Source organism: Gavialis gangeticus, unplaced genomic scaffold, assembly GCF_001723915.1.
Source record: "Gavialis gangeticus isolate Ggan-Ray unplaced genomic scaffold, GavGan_comp1, whole genome shotgun sequence".
NCBI lineage: Eukaryota > Metazoa > Chordata > Crocodylia > Gavialidae > Gavialis > Gavialis gangeticus.
This window is the reverse complement of record NW_017728992.1, coordinates 66,166,585-66,180,481: the sequence shown is the minus strand read 5'-3', so window position 1 is coordinate 66,180,481 and position 13,897 is coordinate 66,166,585. Positions and strand designations below refer to the sequence as shown.

General features: G+C 46.0%; 1 protein-coding gene across 2 annotated transcripts in view; it reads left to right on the top strand.

The window, feature by feature from the left end:
* FAM65B (family with sequence similarity 65 member B) overlaps window positions 1-13,897 on the top strand; it is a 106,588-nt gene that overhangs the window by 90,117 nt on the left and 2,574 nt on the right. For both annotated transcript variants that reach the window (XM_019523816.1, XM_019523823.1), the window contains 6 exons: window positions 30-165; window positions 1,641-1,802; window positions 3,213-3,371; window positions 4,293-4,495; window positions 9,515-9,598; window positions 12,641-12,731. In XM_019523816.1, coding sequence (XP_019379361.1) covers window positions 30-165; window positions 1,641-1,802; window positions 3,213-3,371; window positions 4,293-4,495; window positions 9,515-9,598; window positions 12,641-12,731 — 835 coding nt within the window. The remainder of the gene's footprint in view (window positions 1-29; window positions 166-1,640; window positions 1,803-3,212; window positions 3,372-4,292; window positions 4,496-9,514; window positions 9,599-12,640; window positions 12,732-13,897) is intronic.

Here is a 13,897-nt window from a genome sequence, read left to right as displayed (position 1 = left end):
TTTTTTTTTTTTTTTTTTGCTGCTTTTAGCAAATTGTGTTCTCCAGTAAAGCTCCATTCATAGCAAGAAGCCTCCTGGACAAGCTGTCCAGGCAGATCCTTGTGATGGAGAACATAGCAGAGATCAGTAGCGAAAATCTGGGAAACATCAACTCCATCACTGAAGGTAAGAAGCAATATAGAGGTTTGTGGTTTGAGATTGGAGCTTTGCATATAGGTGTATACACATGTGCAAGTAAGTCACCCTAAAGAGTCATTTGGCAGTACAGTAAATTCCAGTGTAGACTGACAAACTTGCTAACAGACACTGCAACCACAAGGAACTACATGCATATGAATAGCTATCCATCTATCTATAGATAATATCAATCAAGATGTCCAGAGAGCTTACCATAAGCTGGGGTACAATACTGAGGAAGATGCGTTTCTTTTCCTCTGCTCCCTCTCTCCCCCCACACTAACACACAGAAGCAAATGGCTGCAGTGATCAAGAACCCAGTCAAAGGAGCAAAGTATGGCATCGTTTCCCCACCTCTATCTTGAGAGAGTCAAACTCTTTAGCAGATCTCTGGGTTATAGTATCAGAGGCATGACACAAGCGCTGAAACATTTGCTAGAAGTTTGCTCTCAATTATTATGGAATAACAGTAGATTTATAGTATCTTGAACAGATTTTACATCCGGTTATTCATTTCACAAGACCCTCATACTACAGGTGATTTGAGTATGATTTTATGGATCAGGAAAAATTGGCCAGCAATCAAGTGACTTGCCTATGGCCAAAGGCTATGCCAGATCAAGGATTCAAATTCAGGAGTACCTAACACCCAAGTCCTGTGTTATGACTGGAACTTTGCTTTCCTCTGGGACTTAATGGCAATTAAATAACTATTATCCAGTTTCAAGTACCAGATTAGTGAGTTTGCTTTTGACATCATTTGGATTTTTGCTCTGAGAAGTAAGAGCAGCACATTATGAACTCAAGAAGTTGGTGACTCCTGCATACTGGGCACATTTACATGTGCATTTAAGCACAGCTAAATTTAATGTGCATTAGCTTAATGCGCATTAAGCGGGTTTAGGCACATGTCTATACTGCAGGTGTTAAAGCACATTAATGCTGTGTGTGGACTGATGTGGGTCTAAAGTTAATCCTGAGTCGACACACAAAGCATTAATGCGCTTTAATGCATCTACACGTTTGCTAATGCACTTTAACTATTCAAGCCTAAATTTGACATTTTTAATGCGGATTAAAGGTGTGCACGTGTAGACATGCATCCTTAATGTGCATCAACTTAGGCTAATGCACATTAAATCAGTACATGTAGATGCACCCACTGTGAGGTTGATGATATGGGGAAACCCAGAGAGAGATAGTGAGCCATGTTAGTCTGAAGTCATGCAGAATGCAGGGTAGATTTGCATCATAGACTAACTACATCTGAGATGTATAGCAGAAGTTTTTATAAGCAGTGAACTTACTTCATCAAATGCTGTTCGAGGGGGAACTTACTCAGTCCTCATGGCTACCAGTGAGATGGGATGTTTTAAATATTCCTCTACCTTTCTCTTTTTTCCACAGCAGCACTACAATATCATTCCGTGCTTTTATTCATCTATTTTGCTTTTCCTCTCTAGCAATCCCAGAATTTCATAACAAGCTATCCTTGCTGTCCTTCTGGACTAAATGCACTGGTCCCATAGGGTTGTATCATACCTCCGCTGATAAGATGATAAAACAGTTGGATATCAATTTTGCTACTGCTGTGAATGAAGAGTGCCCAGGACTTGCAGAAACAGGTATAGTCTGCCAAAAATAAGTCTCCGAGCAACTCAAGGTCAATCCTGTAGAATCGCTTTTTGCAATGGGCATTTGTAAATGTCCATCCTCTGGAGCTGTGTTTTGCTTTCCCCCTGTTACACTTCAGGTCCCAGGAAGTTGGCTGGGCTGTAGTACAAACATCTTATCTCAGTGAATGCCTTAAATGTGAAATTTGAAAGAAAAAAAAAGGTTCAAAATATTGAATCTAAAAAATGAATGGGTTTAGAGTCATGGTTTTCAAACTTCCTAAAGTCACAGAATGCTTTCATAATCACTTCTGCTGCTGAGGACCCCTACCTCTACCTTAAAGACTGTTGAAAAGCCAGGCAACCTGGTCCCACAGTGGAGATACACTACTTTCAACCTGCTCTACCATTACCCCCAGCCTCTGTGCAAAACCCCAATGACTTACTTTGGAGTCTAGAACACATTAGACCAACCTCTGCCCAAAATTTCTCTCTCTGATCAGCACTGCAAATCTCCTGAGTAGCATGGCTTTTTCTGTTGCCTGTCCTGCCATTGAGATGTTCACTGAGGTCAGCAGAAGCTCTGCACATGAACATCAAATATACAAAGCCAAATCCTGCCCCTGGGTGACCTCATTGACTATTGCTATACTACAGAGGTGTAAGCAGGATACAGCATTCGGTTCTTTGATCACTGAGGCTATATGTCAGTTGAAGGAGAGAGAAAGGCACAGCACTGGACTTGAGAGATCTGGGTTCAATTCCCAGCTTTGCCACAGACATAACTGTGCCCTAGAACAGTGTTTGTCAACCCATGGTCGCCAGAATATATGAAAGGGTCATGAACAAACTTTAAAAAGGGATTCTCCTTTAAAGGGGGAAACTGTGGCTTTCCACTTGCAGGCTAGCAGAGTTCCAGCCTGCAAGGAGCTGCTGGGGGCCACTCACACTCCACCCCACCTCACCCACACACCTACCTCCAAAAAATGGCAGGGCTGAGGCCTGGAGGGTGGGGAGCAGAACGTCAGGGTGAGGGGAACTGAGTCAGTACTGGCCATCAATGTTTACAAATGGGTCCTGGTACAAAAAAGGTTGAGTACCACTGGTCTAGAACAAGCCATAGACTCTGCCTGATGTTTGTCACCTGGCTGCAGGTCTTTCCTACCTTATATGATTGGTGAGGAAAGAATCAATGATCATAAGGAGCTCAAATATAGTAGTCAGGCCCAGACAGGAAAAGGAAGTTTTGCTCTTAGAGGATGTTAGAAATCTTGGAAGGTGTCTGGTTTTGGGGAGGTGGGGAAAGCAAGTTCAATACACCAAAGGAAAGTAGAAGTTAACCACAGTGCTCTGTCTGCTTGAAGTTTTGTTCTTGTTAACACATCTTTGATAATGCTGTTTTGTCTTTTCTGCTGAACATAGTATTTAGAACCCTGGTGTCTCAGATCCTGGACCGAACAGAACCGATCCTCCCCTCCAGCCTGCCGTCAGAAATTATAACCATCTTTCAGTATTACCATTATTTTACCAGCAACAGTGCTAATGACCTGGGAAGCTATTTGCTACAGCTTGCAAAAGAAGGTAGAATACTGTATCTTATGTCTGGTTGCTAAGAGAAAAATACATCAATGTCCTTTGGAGCAGAGCACAGAACAGTTTAGGTCTTAGGCTGGTTTTCCAGAAAGACAGGGAAAGAAGAGAAGCAAGTGTGTTGGATGTTGAATGTGACTGACTGAATAGATGAAAGAAAATGGCTCAGGCAGGTACATTAGCAGTGGCTGTCAGTGGAAACTGTTGACATAAAGCTAGATAGGAAAAACTTGCACTAAGATGGGAATCAACAGACAATAAAGGAGAAGAGCTGCCTCAAAGCAAGATAAAACAATGCCTTCCTTTCCACTGGTCTCTGGAGAAGGTTGCACAGGAGACTCTGATCGCAAGAGCCTGGCTGAAGCCAGTGTGCTTAGACTTTTGCCCTCAGGAACAATAAAAGCAGCAATCTTATAACATGTCTAGTCCCATATATTATCAGTATGCAGTATTATCTAATATCAATATCCAGTACATGCTCTATTCAAGAGTCCCACCAAGTTAGAAATGGAAAGTGCCAAAGGAAAATACACATATTGAAATCAACTAGTCCATCTGCCTAAGATGCTCAGTTTTACTTGCTTGAATAAAAGCAACTCCAAACTTCTGAAATGTTCCAGCTACAGTTGATGACCAGGCTCCCACCTCAGGAATGGCAATAAGATCCCCAACATCCCATGTCTCACATACCTCATGAACCCATGCCTGTTCCTGGAAACTGCTTCTTGGAAGGCCAGACACTACCCAAATGGTACATGCAATGCTGGCATATACCAAAGCAGGAAGTTTTGCCCCTATCTTTTGGGCCAGTAAGCAGGGACAGTTACTGTAGGTGGGAAGACACAGCATAAACTATAAGGAAGATAAATGAGCAAAAAAGGAATATTGACATTTCTTTCCTGTGCATTCTAGCTGCAGTGGTTCAGATGCTACAGTCGTTAAAAAATGGAAAATTGAAGCAAAATATTGCTGAAATAACCTCTAGCAACCTTCCACCTCAGCAGGAAGTGCTGAGGGCTTTGGCTTTACTTCTGATTGAAAACAAAAATGAAATCAGTGAGGCGGTGACATTGCTCCTGTCAACTACAGCAGAAAACAGGCACTTCAGAGAGAAGGTGAGTGACAGCCCTTACCTAATAGTGAAAACCACTTATGGTATCAGGGACTTATATAAGCCTGTTCACTTCTCTGTCTGTAGGTATTTAATGGCCATGTAGGCAAAATAACTTCTCAAAGTTTCATAGATTCATAGATTGTAGAGTTAGAAGGGACCCAATGGATCATTGTGTCCGACCCCCTGCCCCTGGCAGGAAAGAGGGCCGAGGTCAGATGACCCCAGCCAGGTGATTGTCAAGCCTCTTCTTGAAAACCTCCAAGTTAGTTGAAAGCACCACCACTCTTGGAAGCCCATTCCAGACTCTGGCCACCCTTATTGTAAAAAAATTTCTTCCTAATGTCTAACCTAAATCTACTCTCCACTAGTTTGCACCCATTATTCCTAGTTACTCCCTGAGGCGCTCTGGGAAACAGCGCATCCCCAGTTCCCTGCTGCCCTCCCCTGATAAATTTATAGGTGGCCACAAGGTTTCTCTTCAGCCATCTTTTGTGAAGGCTGAAGAGATCCAGATCTCTCAACCTCTCCTCATAGGGTCTTTCATGGAGACCACTAATCATGTGGGTGGCCCTCCTCCGAACCCTCTCCAAGTCCTCCGTGTCCCTCTTGAAGTGCAGTGCGCAAAACTGGACACAGTACTCCAACAGTGGCCTGACTAATGCCACATAAAGGGGAAGCATTACCTCCCTCGATCTGTTGGTCATGCATCTGCCAATACACAACAAGATGTGATTGGCTTTGCTGATGGCCTCATTACACTGCCGGCTCACGTTCATCTTGGAGTGAACGATGACTCCAAGATCTCTCTCAGCCTCTGAGCTGCTGAGGAGGTCATCCCCCAACCTGTACGTGTGCTGGAGATTCCTCCTTCCTAGGTGGAGTACCTTACACTTATCTTTACTGAACTGCATCCTATTACATTCTTCCCATTGATCTAACCTGTCCAGGTCAGCCTGTAACTGCTCCCTGTCCTCTGGTGTATTAACTTTGCCCCATAACTTGGTATCATCCGCAAACTTGGACAGGGTGCTCACCACACCCAAGTCCAAATCGCTGATGAAGATATTAAATAATACCAGTCCAAGGACTGAACCCTGTGGGACCCCACTGCCCACCCCCTTCCAGGACAAGAACAACCCGTCCACCACCACTCTCTGGTGCAGTCCCTAAGACAGTTGGCCACCCACCTGACTGTGTAGGCATCCACTCCACAGCCCGTTAGCTTCCCTATGAGAATAGGATACAAAACTGTGTCAAAGGCCTTCCTAAAATCCAGGTAGATGACATCAGCCTCCGCTCCTGTGTCAAGGCAGTGTGTGACCTGATCATAAAAGACTATAAGGTTTGCCAGGCAGGATCTACCTGTGCTAAACCCATGCTGGTTTCCTTTCAGCATCGTTTCCCCTGCTGGGCTTTCACAAATACGCTCTTTGATGATTTTTTCTAGTATTTTCCCAGGGATAGAGGTAAGACTGACAGGCCTAAAGTTACCTGGCTACTCCCTTCTCCCCTTCTTAAAAATGGGCACCATGTTGGTCCTCAGGGACCTGTCCGGAGCACCATGAGAGCTCAAACCGCTGTGCCAGCAACGACACTGGCCAATTCCTTCAGCACCTGTAGATGGAGGTCATCTGGGCTGGCTGACTTGTAACTATCCAGCCCCTCCAAGTCCTCTAACTAAGTCAGCACTAACCTTTGGCGGTCTGGTGCCTTTTGAACATCTATGTTCAAGGTGGGGGGACTGTCTTGGTCAGTATTAAGGAATACTGAAGTGAAGAACTTGTTGAAGAGCTCTGCCTTTTTGTCTGCATCAACCACCAACTGACCTGATTTGTCCTGCTACTCTGCACCTTCTTTTTGCTCGCAATGTATCGGTAGAAGGACTTTTTATTGTCCTTGATTGTTGTAGCCAGCCTAAGCTCCAGTCCTGCCTTGGCCTGCCTGATTCCCTGCAATAACACGCTCGGGTGGTGTATCCCTCCTTGGTGGCTGCTCCCTGCTTCCATTGCCTATATATCTCTTTCTTTGCCCCCAGTCTTTCCTGAAGCTCCCTGTTCAGCCAAGGGGGCTTTTTTTATCCCCTTAGCCCCTTTTCTGCATAAGGGGATAGACTCCTTTTGTGCTACAAGGATCACTCCCTTGAGAAACTTCCAGCCCTCTCGGACCCCCATTAGCCCAATGCTCTTGAGTTCGGCCACCTCACTAACTAGGTTCCTAAGTTTAGTAAAGTTGGCCCTTCTGAAGTCTAAAACTCTAGTATCGCTGGATATTTTTGTCACCCTTCGCTGGATAGTGAACACTACCCAAGTGGTGATCACTATCACCCAGGTTACTGTGTACCTGCAGGTCCCCCACGAGATCAGCCCCTGTTGCTAGGACCAGATCTAGCAGGGCACTACCCCTGGTGGGACTGGACACATCTGGGTTAGGTGGAGGTCCTGCACACAGTGTAAGAACCTCCTTGAGTGGCTTGTTTTGGCCGCCTGTTCCTCCCCGAAGATATCCGGGGAATTTAGGTCCCCCATGACCACTGCCTCCCTTGCCTGTATGGCATCTGAAAGCTGCTTGGAGAATACCTCGTCTAGCTCATCATCCTGGTGAGGAGGTTTGTAGTAGACCCCCACTACCAAGTCCTTCTCCTTTGGCCCCCCCTGGATCCTGACCCACAATGTCTCGGTATTCCCCTCCTCCACTCCTGCCTTGATGACGGAAGATGTGTACTGCTCCTTAACATACAGAGCTACACCCCTGCCTTTTCTCCCCACTCTGTCTCGTCTATATTACCTGTACCCCTCAATGCCTACCACCCAGTCGTGCGTAGAATCCCACCATGTTTCAGTTAAGCCGACCAGGTCATACTGCGTGCTAGCAAGCAGGAGCGTGAGTTCCTTCTGCTTGTTCCCCATACTCCTGGCATTTGTGTAAAGACATTTTAGCCCCCCAGTGGGTGATCTTCGTGTCCCTCTTGGTGTCCCTTTGCCTTGATGGTGCATGTTCCCCTTAGTACTTACCTGGTTAGGTACAGTGCCTTGTCTGTGGCTTTTCAACCCTGGGTTCACATCAACCACCATCAAGCCTAGTTTAAAGCTCTTTGGAGGAGATCAGCCAACCTGCGGGAGAAGTTTGATATCGTCTGAAGAGGTGTACCAAATATTTCTGTAGTTGTTCAGTTCTGTTTCGAGAACAAATACCATGTTAATATTCTGGGCACCAACAGAAGTTGTTTAGCTGTTTGGTTTTGCATTGTATGCTCCTGCCATATACCATATATCAGAATTATACAGGGGCAATGAGGCGAGTTGTTTCTGGGGTTTATCTTCAATAAACTCTTGCTAAACCATCACTCAAGCACTGCTACTGGGAAGAAGCTTGGGCAAAGGGAAGGGTGTAAAACTTTTAGCTTGGAAGGTGGTAAGATCTTAGCAGTCATCCTGATTCCTATGAGAAAGGAACTGCTGATGAGCAACCAACAGTCAGCTTCACAGTTCTCAGTGAGGGGGATCAAAAGAATTTAGATCAAAGATGTGATTTTAAATAAAACATAAGATTTAAGATTAAGGCTTTGTAACTGCAACAGATAGGACTGCAGTAAACAAGTGAATTAAGAAGGCAGAAAAAAAGGGAGGGGGAGATGACTGACTTGTACCTGTACCTTGTACTTGTTTCCCTCTCCTCAATATCTCTGGCACTCTCAGCCACTGCCCCATTGAAAGCTGACTGCCCCACTCTGAAAAGAGGGGTAGACTAGGAGGAGGAAAAATGCAGGAATGAAGAAGGTGGCAAGACAAAGGATACATCTACACTGTGGTGGCAGAATGCTTAGTTATGCTTTTGAGGAAATAAATTCCACCCATCAGTTCTTGCTTCAGTCCTGGAAATGAGATGGTGTTGATGTCCTGAGGTGGGGTGATGCCCTTGGCACCACACTTAGGACTCTGGGGTGTTCAAGTGATCTGGATTATACCCAGGGGACAGCGCTTCTGAGGTGTAGACATATCCAAAAGTTCCAGGTGTCAAAATTAATCTCCTTTGTTCATCCTGTCTCCATTTCTCTTTCCCTTCCAGTTGCTCAGTAACCCTGTGCTATCTGTCCCCACCCTCTGCTTGAAATGAATGTCCCCTTCTCCTATTGCAAACTTGCTGAATTTATGTCTGGTTTGCAGCACTGGTGCCTGTATGAAAGCACCCTGGAAATCATTATGCAGCAGTCTGATGCTGAGATTTGCTGCTAACATTGACTACTGTTTGCTCAGCAGTAAAGGGCATCTCTCTACAAAGGAGCAGTAATTCATGTAGCAGATGGGCTGGGTTTGCAGGAGTCACTTTCAGTGCCTCTGCATTGTGGCTCAGTCTCAGGCAGGTGTTATGCAAAGTTATTACCATCTTAGAGCAGGGGTCAGCAACCTACTGTCCATGAGCAGGATCTGGCCTGTGAAGAGACTGGATCCAGCCTACAGCAGCTCATGGAATCAGCAGCACGCTTCAGGCAGAGCAGAAGAGGAGACATCCCAAGAGTCCTCATGCCTGCCTTTTTCTATGTCACAGCATCTGCTGAGGACCAGGAGGGCTGAGCCTTCAGTAGGGAGCTGGATCATAAGCAGTAGCTTGTGGTAGGAAAAAGGTTGCCAATGCCTGTCCTGGAGGGTGCACCTGGAGAAGAGTGCAGCTTTCTCTCCATGACCCTTTTGTAGGGACTGCCTTCCAGTTAGTGGCAATTGCTTTAACGTGTGTGGTCCTTCCCGGGAGGCTGGACTCAGACCACTAGCTTTTTCCACAAAGAATAGGAAAGGACTACAGCAACTGACCAGTGTTGGATTAGAGCCAACCTATCCTATTACTGGACTCGTAGCCATTCCATCCCTAGTAAATGACGATTTTGCTATTTCAGTTTGAGATTCATATTATTAGGTATATCGGTTTTCTCCATTCAGAAGTACACAGCTGCGTATGTGGCTTCCACTTTTCTGTTGTACACTACTGCAGACATCTTCATTACTGTTCTCTTCTCTCTGTTTTCCAGGCCTTGATGTATTATTGTGAAGCATTAACCCAGCCGAGTCTCCATCTCCAGAAGGCAGCTTGCATGGCACTGAAATGCCTCAAGGTAAAAACCAGGGAAATCATAGTTTCATAGTTGGTAGGGTCGGAAGAGACCTGAGCAGATCATCAAGTCTGACCCCCTGCCATGGCAGGAAAGAGTACTGGGGTCAAACGACCCCGGCAAGGTGTTCATCTAGCCTCCTCTTAAAGACCCCCAGCGTAGAAGCCAGCACCACTTCTCTTGGAAGTTGGTTCCAGATCCTAGCTGCCCTGACTGTGAAGTAGCACCTCCTGATACCTAGTCTGAATCAGTTGTGGTCCTGTACTTTACTCTCTCATGGAAGTTTAAAAAAAATAAAATAAAAGATTCTTTTACAGTAGACCTGGCTGAGCAAAGATGCACAAACTACAAAGAGACAAACAGCAACCACAAGGGACTTATAGAGCATTTGCTGCCACAATACCAGTGGTGTGTTGACAAACTCATTAGAACGGTGGTTCTGAACTGGGGCATCACAGGGAAATGACTTGAAAAGCCCCCAAACCCTATCATTAAGATATCCCTAGTTATCAAAGCACCTCTAGAGCCTGACTCTACTACTGGGATATCTCCCAGCCCCAACACTAGGTGAGGGGCCCCAAAATCTACCCTTTCTCCTACAAGCACAGACTGCCCCACCTGCCTGTGTCCTAAATAGAACTCTAAGAATCCCAGTGATCTCAAGCAGAAAAACAGCTCTAAACCTTTCCTATTCTCTAATCCTAACCCCAGCTCAGGCTGATCTACCAGCCCCAGGCAAGAAACCCAGAACAGCCCGACTACAGCAACACCTGGTTAAGAACCCCTGATGTAGGCTGAGGCAGCACAACAGTGGCTCTCAACTGGGGCACTGCCAAATTCAAAATTTGGGGGAGGAATGCCCTGATTCTAAGAAGGCTGGGAACCACTAGCATGGGCAACTGGTGTTGCCTTAGTCCCGCCGACGGGGAGCGGTGGCTGATTGTTGTGATCGCTACAGCTGCTCCCGGGAGTGGCTGCGGCCGCTCCGGAAGCAGCTGTAGCAATCCTAGCAATCGGCCGTTGCCCCCTGTCTGGGAGCAAGCGCTGGCCAATCACTGCAGCCGCTTCCAGGAGTGATTGGCTGGCGCTCCTACCTGCCCCCCCTGCCCATCATCTAAGCGGTGAGAGCAGCTGGTCAGGGGGTGCATGTGCACCCCCGTGCACCCCCTATGCATCGCCACTGACCCCTGGGTTAGAATCTTGGTTTCTAAAGCAATCAGTTTCCATGATGGTATTAATTTGTTTTTATGCATCTATTTATTTGTGCTCTGATGACAAGAAACCCTGTGTTACTGGTCTTAAAAGATACCCTCTGGGCATGTACACAAGGGCAGGGGAGACACTGCCTGTCAGGAAGGCATTGTAACTTATGGTGCCCTACACAAAGCACCATGAGTTAGAGCACCATTGCACCCAAGAGGTGTTTGCCTGTTGGAGGGGGGGTGCTGTGCTCAGAGTCTGCCTGGACCAGCTCAGGCCTACAGGTGGGGGTACTCCAGCAGCCTCCCAGGAGGCTGCCAGACCATGGCTTTCCCCAGTCCTGCCTCTCCCCACCCCACTGCCAGCTGGCAACTGTCAGCAACAGCTGGAGAAGGAGAGGGGAAGAGAGAGCCCCACCCCCAACCGTCACATGTGCCCCCCCCAGCTACCCCTGCTGTGGTCTTGATGGGAGCAAAGCCGGGCCTGCATGGCAGGAGAGACTCCCTTCCCCACCCCTGTTACCTGTGCAAGCAACTTGACAGCAGCAGAGGGTGCTGTGCCTGGAACTGGGGTGGGGGAGGGAAACAGAGCCTGCCCCCCTGCCCCCCCCACTGCCTCAATGGCTCTCCACAGACGGGTTTTCTGTCTCCTCTCTGTGACAGCTCCAGTCCAGCTCACAAAGCCACATGGGATGAGGGCAGAATCACGCAAAATTAACCCTCGCAAGGAACCTGTAGACAGGCACCAGTACACCTGTACTCTGCCTTTGAGAGCCCCTATCTGATATTTCATCAGATGATGGTTAAGTTTTTGCATGATCAGCCATTTTAAAAGTGCTCTGCAGCCATCAACATTTGTTATGTTACTGCTTTAGAGCACTTTCGGGGGTCTTGTCATGGAAAAAAAAATGTATCTTCTGTCAATGCCCTCCGTTTCCTACTAAGCGAAGAAAACTATTAATCCAGACTGAATACATGAAAGGAAAAATGGTTGTATTCACAAACAAAAGTATAGCATACATACCCCAAAATACCCTCAGCTGACCTCTCTACCCACCTTTACCCAAGGTGCATCTGCTTGGCTGGGTTTTCCTGCTATTCTTCTCTAGGGAGGAGATAAGAGGATTAGTCTAATGTGTCAGTTATGTTGTATAATAGACTCCTGGAAGGCACTCAGATACTATAGTGGTAAGGGTAGTACAGGAACCTACAGAGAATAAACAATTATTTGAGGGAAAATGACATCAAATTTTAAAAAAACCCCAAAAAACATAATCCCAGGCTTTACGGCCAAGTCTACACGACAGGTTTCTGTCAGTCATACATGAGGCATGGCTCCTAAACAATATAGTTGTGCCAGTAACATAGATGCACCTATCCAAGTAAAATTCTGCCTCTACCGGCACTAAAACCTGATGGTGCAGTTCTTTTCCCACTCTAGGTAAGGACAGAGGCTACATTGCCAAAGCTGCGATATTACTGCTGTAGAACAAAGTTACTCCTTGTTCTATCTGCAAAAAGCTTACCAGCTGAGTTTGACTGACTTGCATGAGTTGTGCCAGCATAAGTATTTTGGTTAGAAGGTCAAACCCTACCCCGCACCCTGACACACACTCCTAACCTATAGAGCTTTCCAGCAAAAACCCTAAAGTAGGCAAAAAATTTCTTGTGCTGGTATAGCTTTTTTCTATTCAGGGAAGTATTCAAACAGAAGTCAGTGTGCCTGTGTGTGTAGAATGGGAAGAGGGATGTGGAGAAGATAATGTATGTATAACCACACAAGAATGTGGAATGAAAACACAGGATAACTGGTAAGGTTAATACAGCTTCTTTTTATGTTTTCTAGGCTACTGAAAGTATTAAAATGCTAGCCACACTCTGCCAGTCTGAGGATGAAGAGATCAGAAAAATAGCATCTGAAACTCTGCTCTCTCTTGGTGAGTTGCCTGCTCTCTATTTTTTAAAATTGTCTTACAAAGTGTCCATTATGGGTATCCAAGAAGATGCACAAAATTTAAGACAATAAATCACAATAAAACTGAACGAAGACTCTCCAACAACTAATAAAGTAAAATAACCCAATAAAAAGGACCAAAGAGAAGGAAAAAAAATCCCACAAAACTGGGATGGAGAGAAGAGAATATAAAAATGATTGAGAATGAGTTGGCCCAAGCAGAAATCACTTGATGCCGACCTGGACACAAATACTAAACATTCTATAAACTATTCCATTACTTGGAGCAAAATGTTAGCCGAGACTCGTTAGTGGAAAAGAATACATTATGTGACCCTATTCAATTCCCAAAGGCACACTTGAGACATTAGGCCAAATGCTATATTCATGTTCAAACAAATTACACATGAAAAACAAATGCTAGCAAAACACAGAAAAAATACTGCTTGCTCTTCTTTCTTTCATAGGCAAACCTCTTGGTGGCACACAGACTGTTTAGCAGTACAGCTGTACAAACAGCAGCACGTGATCACAAACCACACCTGGTTCAATTTTGCAGCAAAGACTCCTTCCTATCTGTAACCCCGTACATGTTTTAAAGTGATTAAAAAACAAACAATAAATTTATAAACCTTAGTACAGATCTACTCTCAGAGTCAAGAAACACTTTTAATTTACCAAATCTGCCCCTGCCCTATTTGTTTTAAGTACCCTTTTCTAAGCTCTAGATCAGGAGTGGGCAATTACTGTATTTGGGCCTGAGGGCCACTTTGGGAGTTTTGGTGAGCTGTTGTGGGCCAGGTCAACACAGCCCAACTCTGCCTCTCAAACAGCTCACCAAAACTCCCTAAGTGGCTCTGCTTTGGCCAGGCAGCAGGGATGGGACAGAATAGGGTTGTGGGAGGGTAGGGAGCGGCATGTGGGAATGGGACAGGCGGGCAGGGTCAGGGCTGGGGCCAAGGCTGGGATCATGAGGTGATGACAGTGCAGGGCTGGGGCCTGAGACAGAGCTGTGATCTGCTCCCTTCATGCCCCTGCCCATGTAACCGGCACCCATGACAGGGATGTGCGGGTAATGGATTGCAGGTCCTGGCACCTGCTCTGTTACCACCCTGCAATCCCACCCCATGATTACAGCCCTGCTTGCCC